This window comes from Sciurus carolinensis, chromosome 19 (assembly GCF_902686445.1).
Source record: "Sciurus carolinensis chromosome 19, mSciCar1.2, whole genome shotgun sequence".
NCBI lineage: Eukaryota > Metazoa > Chordata > Mammalia > Rodentia > Sciuridae > Sciurus > Sciurus carolinensis.
In genome coordinates, this window is record NC_062231.1 from 18,293,809 (window position 1) to 18,312,716 (window position 18,908).

Sequence of the window (18,908 nt, forward strand, 5' to 3'; positions counted from 1 at the left end):
TCTACTCCTCACTATATTATCACATTGCCTTCTCAAAAGAACACATCTGTGAACGCTAACTGTGGAGGTCTCTCAGTCATGACCAGTGTGGATGAGAAAAGGGTTAACTGCCGAAGGAGGATGTTGGCTGTTTTTCAATCTATTACCCAAAAAACTTATCTACTCAATAAACACACAAGAGCCAATACTCCTTTTAAATGAGAGGGAGCATGACGGGTCTGGCCATACCAGCTCTATCCTCTAACGACATGGAGTAGCCCAACTCTCTTTTATTTATAGATACACAGGCAAAGGGGGTCAAGACCTGGAGGAGTTTCTTCTGTGGACAGGATAGGGTGGAGTTAGGGGAGCCATTCTCTCAGGGAAACTAGACATTGTTTTTTTATTTTAAACTATGACACTGACTTTAAATGCACAAAGTAGAGATGGGAATGCTAACTTACACGTGTGCCAAAATCATACATTCATTTATTATGGACAAATGTCAGTTAATGGATGCCAAATAAATGCAGGTGTTTATAAGAGCCAATAAGTAATATATCAGAATATTTATTGTTAACAGTTTTAATAGACATGTTGGAACTGGGTTGGAACTGTAAACAAAGACAAAAAAAATAAAAAGTATAAGGGACAGCTGTAAGAATTGCAGCCTACAGGAATTAAAGAGCACTCCTTCGCCTGGTGTCCAACTGTGAAGCTGATTAAAAGGAATGGTAATGCAGTGGGGAAAGTCCAGGCTGTGGAAAAGAAAACCAGGGGTTTGGATGATAAATATGCATTTAGAAATTGTGAGGTCATTCACACAATTACTTCTTTTATTCATCTTATAAGGGAGAGTTTAAGTAAAATATTATCTAGGTAAGATACTTACAGTCAGGTGCTATGGGGCACACCTGTATTCCCAGAGGCTAGAGAGGCTGAGGCAGGAGGATTGTAAGTTCAAACTTAGGGAGGCCCTAAGTAACTTAGAGAGAGCCTGTCTCAAAATAAAAAAATTTTAAAAGGGCAAGAGATGTGGCTCAGTGGTTAAGTGCCCCTGGGTTCAAACCCTGGTTAAAAGAAAAAAAAAAAAAAAAAGATACTTAAAAACTAATAAAGTATAAGGCCCACGACAAATGTCATAGGAATGTATTATGTATTATAGGAATATATCATAGAAGTTCAGTATGTGAATTCTGGGGTCATTTTGTCTCTTGTGTCCCTTGTTTAACCACCGTATAAAAGTCATGAAACTAATTATTTAATCTCTCATGGCCTCGATTTTCTCATCTGTCATCTTTATATAGATTTTAATCAGTACAAATGATAATTAAATGAAGTAAATCATGTAAAATGCATAGACTCATATCTGGAATAATTAGCACTCAATAAATCTTAGTTATCATTAGTCATTTTACTATAAGCTGCTTATAAGTGAGCTGGAAGTGGCACATTTTTGTTTGTTTCTGCACAAATCCATCTTCTCCGGGATCAACAGTGAAAAAGTCTGACACTTAATTTCAAATGGGTGTTCTTTAGAAATGCTAATCTGATAACATAGCTACAGTTAGGACTGAGAATATTTAGGAAGAGCACACTGGATTATTAGTGTGGCTTATCTGATCCACTGTTCTTGTTGTTTTGTATGATATTTCTTTTGTTGGATTCTTGCTTAACTCACCTTCTAATTCACTTGGTGCTTTTCTGGTCCAGCTGAAGGAAGCATCATGATTGTCTCAGACAGCAAATAATACAAGGGAGGAACTATGATTGGATCTCAGTCTTGTGTCTCACCTTGGGAGGGAGACAGGAGAAGCATCATGCAAATGATGCAGAGAGAAGAATCATGCAAATGATGGACAGCTCTGTGGGTGAACCTGAAACTGTGCCACTCACCTAAATTTACCTGTCTTAGCCCACACCCCTGTGAAGCTATAATGGGATATCTGAGATGGGCTAATTTACTAAAACAAACAAACAACAACAACAAAAAAAAACAGAAATACATTTCTACCAGTCCTGGAGGTTGGTAAGAACAAGATGAAGGCGCTGGCATTTGGAGTCTGGTGACAGCCTTCTTTCCACATCCTCACATAGGAGAAAGTCAAAGTAGAAGAGGGCTAGCTAGCAGAATGCTGGGAGAAGCTTCTTTGATAGGGGCTTCATCCCAGACTCAAGGAAGAATGGCCTAAACACCTATCAGGGCCACACCTCTTAACACTATCGCATTGGCAGAACCAGAATTTTTTCAGGAACATCCCTGGGAAATTGTTGGTTTTCTCAGGACTCACTTTAGTAAAATCATCCATAGCTGGTAGAGAGTGTGAACCTACTGGAGCTTGAAAGAAGGTGGGTATAGCAAAATAAGCAACGGTTGCAGGCTATGAGTGAAAGAACCACATGCTGACCACGGATCTGACTTAGGCTTCCACTCAGTGATCCACTGACCCTGGAGCCACCTATACAGCATGAGCATTATCCTCCAGGGTGAGAGTCACACACTCATATACACATATGTACCTGTGCACAGTCACTTGCACTCATGCCCACACTCACAGACACACATAGTAACACAGAACTGAGCTGCTTCAGCCAAATCCACTTTCCATGCCATGTGTTTGAGTAATATGAGGCAAATAAAATCAGTTTATTCATGTTCCATTCCGACATCCTGATACATAATGAACTATAAACCATACGCCCTCTTTATCCCAAGGAACCATTAATACGTTGGCAAGTTTTATACAAAGGATCATTATCATTGCATTTGAGATTGACAGCTATTGGTTTCCATTTCCTCCATTTTTCCCTTATGCAGTCCTAATCTCCAGTGCCATGCACTGGAGTTGTAGAATAATGAGGGAAAGAAATTAAAACACCTCCCCCCAAGGAAATGGTTTGTGATAATGAACCTTAGGGAAACCACTGTAGCTCAGAATATAACACTAAAGGTTTTCAGTGCATTTATAAGAAATCGAAGTGCCAAATAATTTTTTAAGGTTTTCATTTTCTCATGCAGTATAATCAGTGAGCTGTGTATGACTCATTTATCAGTCTAGTTGCAAGCCTAAGTTGTATCACAGCTATGTCCCCAAGTAGAGACAGAGCCTTTGTTATGGTTTGGATATGTGAATTGTCCACCAAAATCTCATGTGTGAGACAATGCAAGACTGTTTAGAGGTGAAATGATTGGGTTATGAGAACTTTAATCTAATTAATGAATTACTCCCAATAGGGATTAACTGGGTAGGCTGTAGGAGATGGGTCACTGGGGGTATATGCCTTTGGGGTATATAGTTTCTCCTTGTTGAGCAGAGCTTACTCTCTGCTTCCTGTTACCATGTTCTAAGCAGCTTTCTTCTGCCCTATTCTTCCGCCATGATGTTCTGCCTCACCTGGAGCCCTGAGGAATGCAGTTGGCTGTCTATAGACTGAGACCTCTGAAACCATGAGTCCCCAAATAAACTTTTCCTCCTCTAATTGTTTTTGTCAGGTCTTTTGGTCACAGTATGGAAAAGGCTGACTAAAACAGCCTTCATACCCAAGTCTTCAAATTCTTATATTGTAAAACATTTAAAAAACTGTATTTCATGGTTAAGTATTTTAAAAAGAAAAGGAAAAGAAAACATTTTTACATCATTAAACAGATCTTGAACTGAGCCAGTTCTGTTCTGAAAGTTTTCCTTCGACCAAAAGAGAAGCAGATAAAACAGTGTTTATAGATGATCCTGAACATGGATGTTTCACTCCATTCTCACCCCAGACGTAATGGCATTCATTAAGGGCAAATGCAGATGAAAAATGCAAGGGTGTTATTTTTTCTGCTTATGAGAGAAAAGGCCATTTTCTCTTTATCAACTTATTCTAAATGGTAAGAGCTCACATTTATTCCACACTTAGTAACTGCCATACACTGTTGTAGCTGCTTTCCATGCAATATCCTGCCTAATCGTCACTAAAATCCCTGTGCAAGAGAGAGTGTGATCGTCATCATTTTATGGGTTAAGAAAATAAAACATACGGTTTAGGCAATTTGTCAAACAGCTTACAGATTTTTATGTCAGGATTAGAACCCAGGTTCTCAGAATTCAGAGCTCATGGCCTGTATATTATCCTACACTGTCTCCTATCCTGTGAATGAGTTTGCTGCTTCTTTTTCATATTAAAACAAACAAAATAAACTTGGTACTTAATTTTTATGTTATCAATCTGCTTCTTCCCCTGCCTCTCCCTTTTCCTTCCTTCTTTCCTCTTTTGATGCCTTCTACCACCCCTCTCTTCCTCCCTTCCTTCTCCTCCCTGGTTTTATTAACCTTTCTCTTTCTTTTCCCTCTTTGTCTTCTCCCTTCAATTGGCCTTCCCTCCCTGGCTCACTTTTTTCTCTCTTCTTCCCTTCCTTCTTTCTTCTTTCCCTTCTTATCTCCTTCCTGCTTTCCTTTTTACCTCTCCTCCTCTCTCCCTTGATTCCTCTTTTCCAGTCCTCCTGATTTTCTTCCCACCCTCCCTCTCTCTCTTTCTCAGTCTTTCTTTCCTTCTCTCCTTTTTCCTTCCTACCATCCTTCCTTTTCTTTTCCACCCCTCCTTCTCTTCCTTCCTCCTTTCCTTGCTAGTTACTGCAAAAGACACAGTGTAGAAAGGGTCCAGAAACTAAGCAAGCCAGGAGGAGGTGGTGGCAGCTGTGAAAGCTGGGGAGGTGATAACGTGTGTCCCCATATGGGTTTCTTTTAAATCTCTCTAGAGCCCGTGCCCTCATCCCAGGCCCATGGAGCCCTCAAGAAACTACCCATTGTTCGGGGGCGCCTTCTCCTCCATCCTATTCCCTGGGGCCATTGATGTAAGTGACTTCCGACCTGTCCCAGACAACCAAGAAGTTTTCTGCTATCCGGTAACAGACCAGAGCCTGATCGTGGAACTTCTGGAGCTCCAGGCCCACGTGCGGGGTGAAGTGGCTGCGCAGTACCATTTTGAGGATATTGGCAGGGTGCAGGGGGCTAGGGCTGTGCAAGTGGAGTCTGTGCAGCCCCTCAATTTAGAGAACCTGGCCCTAAGGGGCTACTGTCAAGAAGCCTGGGTCCTCTCTGGCAAGCAGCAGGTAGCTAAGGAAAACCAGCAAGTAGCAAAGGATGAGACACTGAACCAGGCCTTGCTGAAACTGCCCCAGTACCAGACTGATCTCTTGCTCACCTTCAATCAGCACCCCCCTGGCAACAGGTCACCTCTTGGACCTGGAAATCTGTGACATCCACCATGGAGCCTGGGTGACTTTGAACAGCTGGTGACCAGTCTGACATTTTATGATCCCAACATCTTTGGTCTCCAGTAAAAATGCTAAAGCACTGCATGATGCTACTGAAGACTTAGAGACCCAGTCCTGGCGGGGTGGAGAGAAAGAGGTTGAATACCTGGGTTTTTTATTCTTTTTTCCCTGTGCACAAACACAAGACACCTTCTCTGCAAAAATAAACTTGCTTTATAACCAAAAAAAAAAAAAAAAAAAAAAAGACAGTGTAGCAGAAGAGGTAATGATGGGTTATGATCTCTGAAGTCAGATGGTCTGGAAGGGAAATCAGGTCTAACAATGAATAGTTGCATGGCCTTAGGCTCTTTCAATCTCCTAAACCCCCTTGTCATTCAGAAAATGGCACCACCATCTTAGGCTGTTGGGAAAATAGGTGAATTCATGCACAAAACCTACTTCAACACTGCCTGTCATATGGGAACAGTTCGGTGCTTATGTTGCTCTCTTGAATTGAAAACACTACCCAGAGATACCACAGGATGATACGGTGTTAACGAAGACGCCTTGTGATCAGAACAGGCATGATCAGAAGAACTCAAACAATGTCCTTGCAGGAAGAGACTCAGACACCAAAGGCAAAGAACGCTTTGGGGTAAGTTTACTCCTGAAATTTTGTTTTATGTTTGGATAAAATCTGACAAGAACAATGATAACAAAAAGTGGGCAGGGGGACTTCACAAGTTATAAAGAAAAATGAAGTAAAATTTGGCAGACATTCAAGAAATTTCCAGATCACAAAATAAAATGCCTCTTCATACAGTCTTGGATTTTTTTGTCATCCCAGTCCAGCATTCTCTGAATCAGAAAATTGTAAGGAAGATATAATGTAGAAGCGATAGTCAAGAGAGTGCAAAATAACATGTTCAGAAGCAATAGGCAGGGAAGTTGTTTGAGCTGAGTAGAATTTGGCTGAATGCTAAAATAGGAAGAGGAGAAGGTTCCAGAGAGCTGGAAAGGGCTTTGACTGATGACTACCTAATACCGTCCATCTGTATCATTTCAAGAAACTCTACATGAAGTTTGCATTCCCTGGGAAAGGCATGCAATTCGTTTCTATAATGATTGTTCACTCTGCTTTCTTCCCTTTGATCAGTACACTCATTTCTCAGTGTGACAATTCTTCTACATTTTTCAAATGACAGCTCAGATGTCCCTAGTTCTATATCACACCCTGTGATCATATTCTTCCAGTGCAGGAAGTTAGTCATTCTTTCATCTGTGTCCCCAGAGAATCCTATACCAATTCTTGTTGATTGTCTCCATGAATGAGAAAAGGGCAGTAGCCATTTGTCACCATTTCTAGCTCCCTAGTGCTTGACTGTGGGCTGACGGACGGAATAACAGGATGAATAAATGGAAAAATAAGCAAAAGTCAGAGGACAGAGTAACACCTCCACCCACAACCAAGTCCTAAGGTCTCTCTTCCCGAAGTACCTATGTTTTATTTTTTTGGACTTGATGTATTTTTATTTCATTTTCTTTTTTGTGCTTTTATTATTGCTATGTTATACATAATAGTGGAGTTCATTTGTACATATTCACAAATGCATATAACATAATTTGCTTTATTTCAATTACACAATTCCTCTTTCCTTTAAATGAAGGTAAGAATGACAAGACTTCTAAGGATTTTCCAAGGTATCTCCTTCATTTCCTATAAGCTCCTTAAAAAATTACAGCACCAGATGTATGCAGCATCTACAAATGGAACATCTCCCAATAAAAACTTGGCTCCTCTCAAAGCCTTGATTTTTATAAAGGTTTTGATGCTTTATAAAGGAAAGAGCAAGAATGTAGTCATCATCTCACAAATACCCATTTATGGTCCTTAATGAAAAAACTGTTTTAACAGCACACGTTCTATGTTCCTGTATTTTCATAATGTGTTATAACTACACAGCCTTGTTAATAAACATGAAATATTTGTCAGTCCACATAATTATTTGACGTGGCCACTGTGTTCCTCAGGACATCTGCATGTGGAAAGCTAAATGAACCAAACCATCACTATCCTCACACCTGATATCAAAGTAATAAACAGAATGACTTGATATGCAACATAAAACCACTGTAGAGGCAGTAAGAATTTGATTCTTCACTTTTACTTTTCAATCGTTCTCTCTAGATCACTGAATTCTGTGGGTCATTAATCTACATTCCCTTCATTTTATTAGCAACACCAAAAAATCAGAAAATACTAGGGATCTGTATTTTTCAAATAAGAATCTTGTGAATCTCTTGGGTTATCTAACATTTATTCTATTTTTATAGTTCTTCACATGTGAACCCTCTATTGCACTTAAAATGTGTCATCCCAGGTTTGCTTTTAGGGAAACACTGGATCCTGCATCTGGCTCAGTAGTCATTTCTACTTCAGTTGACAATTTGGCTAGATGTGTCTCTTAACAGAAAAAAACATTACTTTTTTTTCTCAGCCTACTTAGTGGGGTCTAATGCTTCCTAACACCAGTAATAAAGTTCATTCTGACTGCATTCTAGGAAGTAAAGGGAATAATTGGCACCTCTTTTTTTCTGCTAGTGTTTTTTCTTGTTGTTATTAGGTTGGAATCTAAGTAAATGGTCTCTCAAGTTCATGCTTTCTCTTCCCTGGCTGGTTCCTTTTCCCAAGTCGTTTAGCATTCTCTTAGTTGCACGGTCCCCTGCGTTGCTAATTTCTCATTTCTAAAGTTTCTGTAGATCCGAAGTGTTTGGCCATTAAGTAATATAGACTGACTTTGAGAGAGCTTTCTCCCTGGTTAAACTCATGTTCTACATACAAATTAATACTAAGGGCAGTTTCTTGATTCAGCTCATCAAACATAAATTCAGTATTCCAATGTCCTTTTGCTCTAGTTTCTCAACATAAATAATTCTGCTCTGCCTTCATTGAAAAATGCAGACATTATTGTTTCAAATTGACATGGACTTTGAAAATTAATCTCTCTAGATTTTCCCTCAACCTCCATGTAACACTATAGTTCTTAATACATTAATTTCCCTGTTCCATGAGTTACTCTTTAATTACTCATCATTGGTCCCAAATTTAATTCACATTGTGAAGATAAAAATGTCTATTTCTCTAACCAACAAATTATTTTAGAATATAATTAAGTAAAAAGGTCATGGTAATCACAACTAAAATCTCATTTCAGTCACTGAAAAAGGAAAATGCTGTATTCATTCAGAAAATGGTGACTCATTTAGTGCCTTCTGAGCTGTTCATGTCAGATTAGGCCTTTTAAGGGCCAATGAAGGAACTTGCCTTTTATGCATGTAAAATTAAATTCTGGATAGTTAAAGAAAGCCGAACATAACATAATTATAGGACTAATTCTGAAAAGGTTATAATGAAAGTGTTTTCCAATTATTTAGTGATGATTTAAGTGTGTTATTGAAAATGTGTTCATGAAAACATCATTTATTCACCAAAACAACTTTCACAAACGGCATAAAATTGCTCCAGTATCCATTATCCACAGCTGAGGATACAGAGATTGAAGGAGTAGCCATGATGGCATGGGGGACTGCTGAATTTAAATACACTGTGGCTTCCTGACCCAGGTCCTCTACTTACTCAATAACCGATACTATGGGCTGGGTTGTAGCTTAGTGGTAGATTGGCCTGGCATGGGTGAGGCACTGGGTTTAGTTCTCATCACCACATAAAAATAAGTAAATAAAATCAGGGTCCAGCAACAACTAAAAAAATATTTAAAAAATTTTAAAAAACCATACTACATTCATCTTTGCTGCTAAAAATTAGATTCTAATGTATGGAATATGTCTGAAAATATAGCTACTAGAGACTCAGGCTTCAGGAAACTTACATAATAAATTAATATACATCCTGTAAAGATGGCTCACCAGAAATTCTGCTTCAATTCATAAGTATCCTTTAGCAAAATAACTTGGTTTATATTTATTCTTATGAGTTGACTCATGGGTTCTTGAAAGATGAAGTTGTAACCTCAAGACTGATTAAGATCACAGGAGACACTAAATCTCCTGGCAGGGTGAGGAGTCAAACCAGGAAATGGTAAGAAGGGAACCATGCCATTTCAAGACTTTGAAGTCTCAGGTCAGATCTAGGGACCACTCTATATTAGATATTGTGGTTTAAAAAAAAAATTTAGGAGACACTGAATTTCAGTGTAGAAATAAACATGCAATGGCATCTTAAAGACTTGAGTATGTCCTGACTTTAAAAATTACTGGTAGTCTTTATCATGGTTACATGATCTGGCTCCTGCTCATATTTCCTGCCACCCTATTTGGAAATAAGATCTGTGAAGATGTTTAAGTGAAGTTGAACTCATTAGGGTGAACACTAATTCAATATGACTGATATTCTCACAAAATGGGGGGATTTAGGCATAGACACAGGCAGAGGCTCCTAGAGGAAAGGACACATGAAGACACATCTATATGTGAAGAAATGTTGAGGCCACCAGAAGAGAATAGCATGGAACACTCTGCCTCAAGCCCTACAAAAGAACCAGCTTTGTAGATATCCTGATTTATGACCTGAAGCATCCAGAAATGTGAAAATATAACTTCTGTTGTGTAAGCTACTCTGTAGTCTTTTGTTACTTCAGTCCCAGAAAACTATAACATCTTATTAACTACTAATTTTTTTTAAGTTTTAAGTAGAGCTATTTCATCTCTATTATCACTATCAATAAAAGATAATAAATGCAGGTGAATTACACATTACATTTTCTAGATGCTTTTTAAACTTTTTAAAAAAAAACACAATAATGTTAACTGTGGAAGGATATATAATCTAGTTAATGGGTAATAGTTCTTTTAAAATGGGTGTTTTGGTAAAAAAAAAAAAAAATGCTTAGCAGACATTGAGTTTCACTATAGAAAGTACTGTGTGTTAGCCTTTTAAAGATTTTGATATTTTCTGAGTTATATAATTGTTCTGTTTATAATCTTTTATATGGTTATAAGGTCCAGCATGACCTTATAATTAAGGCATACCAATTAAGGCGTATTTGGAGTTTGACCCTCTTTCTACAATTCTTGCTACTCTCCCTTGCTGAAGTAGTGAGAAATTTTGTACATGGGATTCTTGCTGACCTAGTTTTGGCCAAAACACCAAAGGCTAAGTATAGCCACATCATGAAATGAGGTGCTAGACAATCCATGAAGAGATCTGAGAGCCTGGTTTTATCAACCTACCACTAGATCTAGTGCTATAGAACCACAGAGGAGTGTGGGTTTAAAGACTCAAGACTAACGCCTCCTCTGGAAAGGATAACCCGAGTGCTGAGACTTCCACCTTTCTCCCAAAATGAGACAAGAGAGAAAGGTACTTCTGGAGCAATGAAGGACTGATTGAAAGCGTAGCAGCCAATACAACTCTTGATTAGCTGCAGAGGTAAAATTAGGAAATGTTAAGAAGATAACCATGCCTCGGAGTTGTCCAAGCCTGAGTCACTTCAGAACTAGGAAAGAGGGGAGTGAGATAAATCTAAAACTGTAACTTGACCTTAACCAGTCTAGGTATTTTAGCGATCAACATGAGACTATCCTTGTGACTCAGAAGAATAGAAACAACATTGGGTTGTGACTGGGATTTAAAGAGACAGCAAAAGGATTATATTGCAAGAAAGTTTGGGGAACTTGGGCAAAAGACAATAGTTACTTTACAGAATCCATATTTTTTTTTTTCAGTAAGTTGATTACATTTGTGGAGAAGGGGTTCTTTTCCTAGAAGGTATCTCAGTCTGCATTCTGTTGCTATAACTGAATACCACATATTAGATATTTTTTTAAAGAACAGAGGTTTATTTACTTAATGGTGATGGATGTTGGGAAGTCCAAGATCTGGTGCTGACTTCTTACTGTATCATGATGTGGCAGAGGGCAACACATGGAGAGATAGAGCAAGTCTCCTATCTTAGGTCATGCTTCCTCCTCTTATAAAGCCACGAATGCCATCCCATCCTGTGACCTCATCTAAACCTAATCACCTCCCAAAGGCCCCACCTCCAAATACCATTAACATATGAATCTGGAGATGAAGGTTCGGATACTGAAATTTGGAGGGACACATTTTTTATGGTGTGGATATGAGGTGCACCTCTAAAGCTCCCATTAATGCAGGAATATTCAGAGGTGAAATGATTGGATTATGAAAGCTGTCACCCAATCGGTCCCTTAAGGTTTGAATGGACTGACTGGATGATAAACTGAAGGCAGGTAGATGTGGTTGGAGAAGGTGGGTTGCTGGGATGTGTCCTGGAAAGGTACATCTTCCCTGTGACCTTTCCCCTTTGCTTCCTCTCTTCCTGTCTGCCATGAGCAAAGCAGCAGCCCTCCATCATGCATTTCTGCCAAAGCGATCTGCCTCACACTGGGCCCAGAGTAATGGAGTTGGCCTGCCATGGACTGATCTCTGAAACCATGAGTCAAAATAAACATTTTCCCTCTAAGGTGTCCTTGTTGAGCATTTTGGTCACAGCAATAAAAGCTGGCTAACACACATTCATTTCTTAGTAGACGGTGTTTCACCATGGAAGGTGCCAACTTCACCACGCTGGTTTTCTCTCAATTTCTAAAATGCATCAAGGTGCTCTAGGCCTTGGGCCTCAGCATATGCTCCTACTGTGATGGAATGCTCAACCTTCCTGTTCTCTCTCCAGTTAGCTCATCAGTCTGACTCAGCCTTCCCTTTTCAAACGTTATCAGCCCTTTGGGGAGGACTTTATTAATCTTCCGTCTCTCCCAAAGTAGCTCAGATTACCACTGTTATTCATTCTCATACTGCTCTGAGTTTTTCTTTATGATAATTATCAAGTATTTATCTTCCTGTCCAAAAGTTCTTGAGGACATTCTATCCCAGTACACCAAGAGAAATATGTTAAATGATAAACATGCTAGTAGTTAATCACTGTTAAGGATTATTAGCTCACATTTGCTATGCAATAAAGACTAGGTACAGTATTAATAATTAAATGTGCCTGACCCATGAATTTTTTTTTTTTTTTTTTAGATTAGATTGGAACATACTGAGCTAGTGGAGACAATAACTAAAGTACATGTGAGAATTAAACCTATACATACTGGCTTTTGAAAAACAACAATAGAAGGTACAGTTGCTACCCAAATTCATTTTGTTCAATTTTATCACTGTCTGCATTCACTAATTTCAATATGTACCATTAATCCACACTGCATTTTTTAAACTGGAAAAGACTAAACAATTAAACCAGTTGCATGAGTAACTGAAATTTACATGAGTTTGCATGCATGTACTCATTTATTGATGATTAGACATTACTATTAACAGCTGAACCAACCAAAACATATCAATGCTACCATGAGCACCCTAGAGGAGTTATAATATTGATGTGAGAACCCATCCAGGCTGAGAGTCCTGTCCCACAGGGGAACTGAAGCCAAGTGGTCAATGGAGATGGAATGCTTTTGTTGGGCTTTTCTCCACTGAAGTCAGGGTAACGTAGTGTGAGTCTCCATTGACCAAATCAGTTCAGACAGTTCCTAGTGGTATAGTATTACAGAACCAGAAGGAACTACTAAGCTAGTATGGAGGGTTCTCACTAAAAAGATTGAGAGATTTTTGTGTATCTGGCATACAAATTGTGCCCCCTAAATCACTTACCCCAAACTTCTCTTGATTCATTCATTTCTATTACAGACAAAAAAACTATAAAACTATGGGATAAAATATGGTTAATGGTACATGTGAAATTTGGTTTTATTTGGCTGGTATTATGGTATGTGTTTTAGTCATCTTTTTTTGCAGCTGTGACCAGAAGACCTGACAAGAACAATTACAGGAGAAAAAGTTTATTTTGGGGGGCTCATGGTTTCAGAGGCCTTGGTCCACAGACAGCCCCTTTTATTCCTTGAGGCTCAAGGTGAGGCAGAATATCATGGAAGACAGTTGGTGGAAGAAAGTGGCTCAGAATATGAAGATTAGGAAGCAGAGAGAGATTCTACTGGCCAGACACAAAATATATACCCCAAAGGCATGTGCCTATGAACACGTCCTCCAGTCAGATCCTACCTGCCTATAGTTATCAGCTAATCCCTAACAGGGAATTAGTGTACTGATTTGGTTAAGCCTCTTACAACCCATCATTTCATCTCTAAACTTTCTTGCATTGTCTCACACATAAGCTTTTGTGGGATACCTCACATCCAAACCATAACAGGCCCTCAAAGGCCATGTGCTAAAGGCTTATTTCCAAACCATGGTGCTCTTAGGAGGTGGTGGAACCTTTTTAAATGGTGGAACCTAATGGGAGGAAGTTAGGTCACTTGGGGTGTGATCTTGAAGGGGATATTGGAATGCTGGCTGCTTCTCCTCTTTCCTTCCTGGCCACCAAGAGGCAAACAGCTTCTTCTGCCACATGCTCCCACTACCATGATGTAGTCTCACCACAACCCCAGGGCAATGGGACCAAACATGGACTGAAATCTTAGAAACTGTATCAAAATAAATCTTTAGTCTTCAAGTTGATTTGTCTCAGGTATTTTGTCACAGTGAAGGAAGGTTGCCTAATACAGTTATGTTTACTACATATTTTCCAAGTAACTCTTTCTCTGCTCACCTCTACTGCCTGACACATTTTTATAGCAATTGCTCATCTACTATTTATCTTCTCCATTAGAATAAAGTTATGTCCTGGTTGAATTTTTATGTCTATCTTCTTAATGCGTGCCACTATGACTGTTGATTTTATGTGTCAACTTAACTAGGCTATGATACTCATGTGTTTAGCTAAACATCAATGTAAGTTTTACTGTGAAGGTATTTTTTTAGAAGTAATTAACATTTAAATTGTTACACATCGAGTGAAGCATACTACCCTTTATAATATAGGTTGGTGTCATCTAATCAGTTGAGATCTTCAGACAGAAGACTGAGACCCCCTGATGTGGAAGGAATTCTGCCTTCCAGACTGCCTTCAGACTAAAGCAGCAGCATCAACTCTTCCCTGAGTTTTCAGCCTATTAGCTTGCCCTGCAGATTCAGACTTAATAGCTTCCATAATCATGAGCCAATGCCATAAAATAGAAACACTTCTCTCCCTACCCCTCCTACTTATTCTGTTTCTCTGGAGAGTACTAATACAATCTGATCACATGCAAGTCTAGTACAGTACTGGTACCCAATACATCTTGGTTGTAAATGAAAAAATAATCCAGATGAATGAAAGAGAAGGCTCATTCCTTTCTCTCTTGGTTTGGCCATCTAGGAAACTAAAGGAAATCATTTTTAGATGACAACTCTACCTATTATTAATAATCACTAAATATACCTACCATAAATTTGGATAAAGAATAGTAGTCCAAAAGAGGTATGATAAGATCCTACTTAGAAATAAAATGACATTTTGAAGGGACACAATCTTAGTACTCATAGTCCACTAGATACTGTAAAACATTGATGTAATACATTGAAGCTTCAGGTTTGGCTACCATTAGGTGCTTTTATAAGGTTTCCTATTCTTCCTTATTGTTTTCCCTTAGTTGAAAAAATAATATCTTTCTATCTAACCTCCAATACATAGTACACATTTCATACGTTTATTCAAAGCATAAAGGTACACAAGACCCATAGAAATAGAACAGTCAATTTATTACAAAATGGCCTAAGATACTTTTAGCTTGTCTTCATTCAAAGGATATCTGTGACCCAACTGTTGGATCAGATCTTACATACCTTAAAAACATCAACTTCAGTATTTATGAATGTAAATATTGTTAAGTTCCTTTTTCTTCTTTATCTGGGATGACTAAATAACATGACCTTCTTAAGTCCATGTTAAGTCTGTGGTATGAGGTATAAACCGTTTCTAGGATATAATTCAGGACAAAGAAGTGAACCAACATAGGAAAAACAAACGCCATGATACTACATATTCTTGAAATCAGAGGGTGGCTAGTTCCAGAAGAATGCACTGAGGTCAAGTCAAGACAGGAAATATAGAGATGGTTCTTGATTTATGATGGGGTCATGTCCCAATGATATCAGTATATACTGAAAATAGCCTACATCAAAATGCACAGTATATACCTAATCTACTGAACGCCACAGCTTAGCAACACTGTACAGTGTAGAATAATAGCTGTTCACCCGTGTTGCCTGTAGCTGACAGGGAGTGGGGACTATCTGCCATTGTCCAGCATTACTAGAAAGATCCTACCATGTATTTCTAGCCTGAGAGAAATTCAAAACTCAAGGTCCAAATACTACTCTTGCTGAATATGTCTTGTTTTGCACCTTCTTAAAATCAAAGTCAAACTACTTTAAGAGGGGGCCATCTGTAGTCTAGCTTGTGACTTTTAAAAGACAGCAAAATAATCTCCTATATATAAACACATGTCCAGACCACCTTGATTGGCTGTGCATTTCCTGAAGTCACGTTTCCTTGATTGCGAAGTTTGGGATTGCACTTGAGAAACTAATAACATAGACTGACATATCTTCAGGTTATTCACAAATTGGACATAATATTTCCTCTACAATGATGGATTTGGTTTTGGGCAAAAGGAAAATATCATCTGGACTTTAATTAAAATGAATACAGTGGAGTATTTAGTGAATAAAAAATGATCTGTGTTTCTAAAATAACAAAATTAGTTTTCTAAGGTGGTTCTGGACAGAGGCCTAACAAGAAAACTCTGGTATGTTTCAAGTATTTCAAAGAATAGAACAATTATGACTTCAGGACTTTGTTGTATTTTTATTTTAATTTTTTATTTGTTCTAATTCATTGTATATGATAGTAGAATGCATTTATACATTTTGAAAGATCATACATAAATGGAGTGTAATCTCTCATTTTTCTATTATACATTTGTAGGATAACATTGGTCATGTGGTCATAAATGTACATGAAGTAATAATGTCATTTCATTCTACTGTCATTTGTTGTATTTAGTACTCTTAAAAATTATGAAGTTCACAAATTATCCTAAAATTCTCTAAATTTTTGTAGTTTAATGACAATAATCCCTAAATAACTTCATAGTTATTTCCTTTACTTTGTCATGACCTCAATTTCTTAAATTACTGCTTAATGTAACTTTTTTTTTTCAGCCTAGAAGATCTGATTTATTTTTTAGATATTGGAAACTCATGATAAAACAAGAAAAAGACACTTACGTAAGGAAGATGTACGTCTCTTTCCTTCTTATGTGGTTGTGACTAGGGTGGAATATCCTGAACACTCAACTTCTTTAATGAGTAACTCTTGTCTCTGGCATTTCTTGCCCTAGATATATCAAGGTGTCCAATATGCCCCATGACTTTCTTTTGGAAAGTGAGAAATGGTTTCTTTCACACGATTAGTAAAGATGAATTTTAGAACTCTCCACGGCTTCATAAACCTTTCAGGAAATCTAATTGGAATTTTGATATAATAGTATAACCTGACTCCAATAAATCTAGTCCTCAAAAGGAGGAGTATAAGAAAACTCTAAAAAGAGATTCTGCCCTTTCCTGGTCTATTTGGCTTTTAGATCAAAGATAAAACTCAAACTTTTAGCATAAAAGCTTTTCCTTGGTTGGGGTTGCACCTCAGTGGTAGAGTGCTTGCCTCTCACCTAAGAGGCACTGGGTTCAATCCTCAGAACCACATAAAAATAAGTCTAAATAAAATAAAGGTATTATGTCTATCTACAACTAAAAATATTTTTAAAAAACTTTTCCTTAGTCCTGTTCACTATTTTGATGTTAAATTATAATAATTGGTTTATCACAGAATAAACTGAAAGAGCACATAGCTTTACTGAATAAGCAACTGTGGTATTCTTTACCCCATCTGGAAATACTGGCTTGAATTTATATGTAACTATGAAAAGTCAGAAATCAGAAAATTTGGTTAAAACTTATGCTTCTATAATGGGTCAACAATGTGAGTTTAGGAGAATTTATATCCTTTCAAATGTTAATGTTCTTATCTGTGTATAATGATAATAAGATTATTCTAAAATGAGATTTCTCAGCACTATTGATATTTGGAGCCAGACAGTTTCACTTGTGGGAAGCTGGCCTGCGCACTTCAGGTTGATGGCCAACAACTCTGGCCTCTACCTGTCCAATGCCAGTACCTTCTCCCACAGTTGTGACAATGAAAAATGTGTCCAGATGTTGACAAATGCCCCGTGGATGAAACAGTGGCTCAGGATGAGAACAACTGTTCTAAGGAGTTGTGGTGAAGGTTTGTTTAAATTCTGACCCACCAATGAGAATCTACTGTGAGTTCGGCCTTAGGAAATCATGGTGCACATAAACAGGCAGGCCTCCCCCATGGGAGAAGCAAGAGCCCAGGGAACCAAAGCTGATGACAAAAATTCATATAACCAGCCCATGCCTGGTACAAAAGCTGATTTAGTTAGCTTTTTCATGACTCTGATCAAAATACATAGCAAGAACAACTTTAGAAGAGGGAAAGTTTATTTGGGGTTCATGTTTTCAGAGGTCTCAGTTCATAGATGACCAACTCCATTGCTCTGGGACTAAGGTGAGGTGGCGCATTATGTGGGAAAAATTCAGTGAATGAGTCCCGCTTAGCTCACAGTAGGGTCAGGAAACAGATAGGTGGAGAGGGAGGAGGAAGAGGTCACAGGAAAGATACACCCTTTCAGAGCAATCTTCAGGGATCCACCGCCTCCAATCACACCCCACCTGCCTACAGTTACCACCCAGTCAGTCCATTCAAAGCAGGATGGATCCCCAGTACCAAAAAAAAAAAAAAAAAAAAAAAAAGCAGGATGGACTGATGAGGTTACAGCTCTCAGTTCAATCATTTCACCTTTGACTATTCCTGTACTAACACAGGAACTTTGGGGGATACCTCATATCCAAACCGGAACATAAGGCATACGCAATAAGAATGTGTTAAACCATTTATGTGTTCTAACAATAAAATGATGCACCTGACATTTGTGGAATTATTGTGCTAAATCAAAATTATGAGAGGCCACAGTTTTGGACAGAGCTCCTGTACTAGGCCCCAACAGATGAGATGGAACCAAAATGGGGTTACATAAGCTAACGACTACATAATCAAACTGGAAATTTAAGGAAACAAATGCCCCTGCAGACCCATTTTTCCTGAATATTCTAGTTCATTAGTCAGACTAATAAGGAAGTCCTCTCTCCTGTAACCCTTTCAGAAAAGTAACCTGAAGTAATCTGAAGTTAACCAATCAGCTTCTCTCTATCATTTGGTTTCCCTGTTGTCACCTCACAAAATCCTCTGTGCTGCTATTACCCAAAAGAAGTTCTCACTGAGTGTTGTAGAATGAAGGCCACCCCTATTCACAAATTGCAAGAAAATGCCATTACAAGAAAAAGCTATAACCAGATTTATTGTAATTATATTTTGTCTTCTTACAACAAGAAAGGAAAAAAGTGCATTATTATAACAATATTTTGATGACTATGGCTACATAAAGCCAAATATCAACACTGTCTGAGGATGCATAGAAAAGATGAAGAAATATGTGTTCTGGTCTCTACATAGTAGTACACCATCCTAGGACACTCGGACAAATGCACCAGTACTCTTAATGCAAGGTAGAATGTAGTAGGTGCCGCATGAGATTGACAATCAAAGTGCTAAAGGGTTCAGAGGTAGAA

General features: G+C 38.3%; 1 protein-coding gene across 1 annotated transcript; it reads left to right on the top strand.

Moving 5' to 3' along the window:
- The first annotated feature begins 4,741 nt into the window (after nucleotides 1-4,741).
- On the top strand, nucleotides 4,742-5,218 carry LOC124971242 (ran guanine nucleotide release factor-like). Its single transcript, XM_047535046.1, has one exon. The coding sequence runs from the start codon at nucleotides 4,742-4,744 to the stop codon at nucleotides 5,216-5,218; it is 477 nt and encodes a 158-aa protein (XP_047391002.1).
- The last annotated feature ends 13,690 nt before the right edge of the window (nucleotides 5,219-18,908 follow it).

Bases quoted from the DNA above. Each gene is read 5' to 3' on its own strand.
- LOC124971242 (XM_047535046.1), top strand. From the start codon at position 4,742: ATGGAGCCCTCAAGAAACTACCCATTGTTCGGGGGCGCCTTCTCCTCC.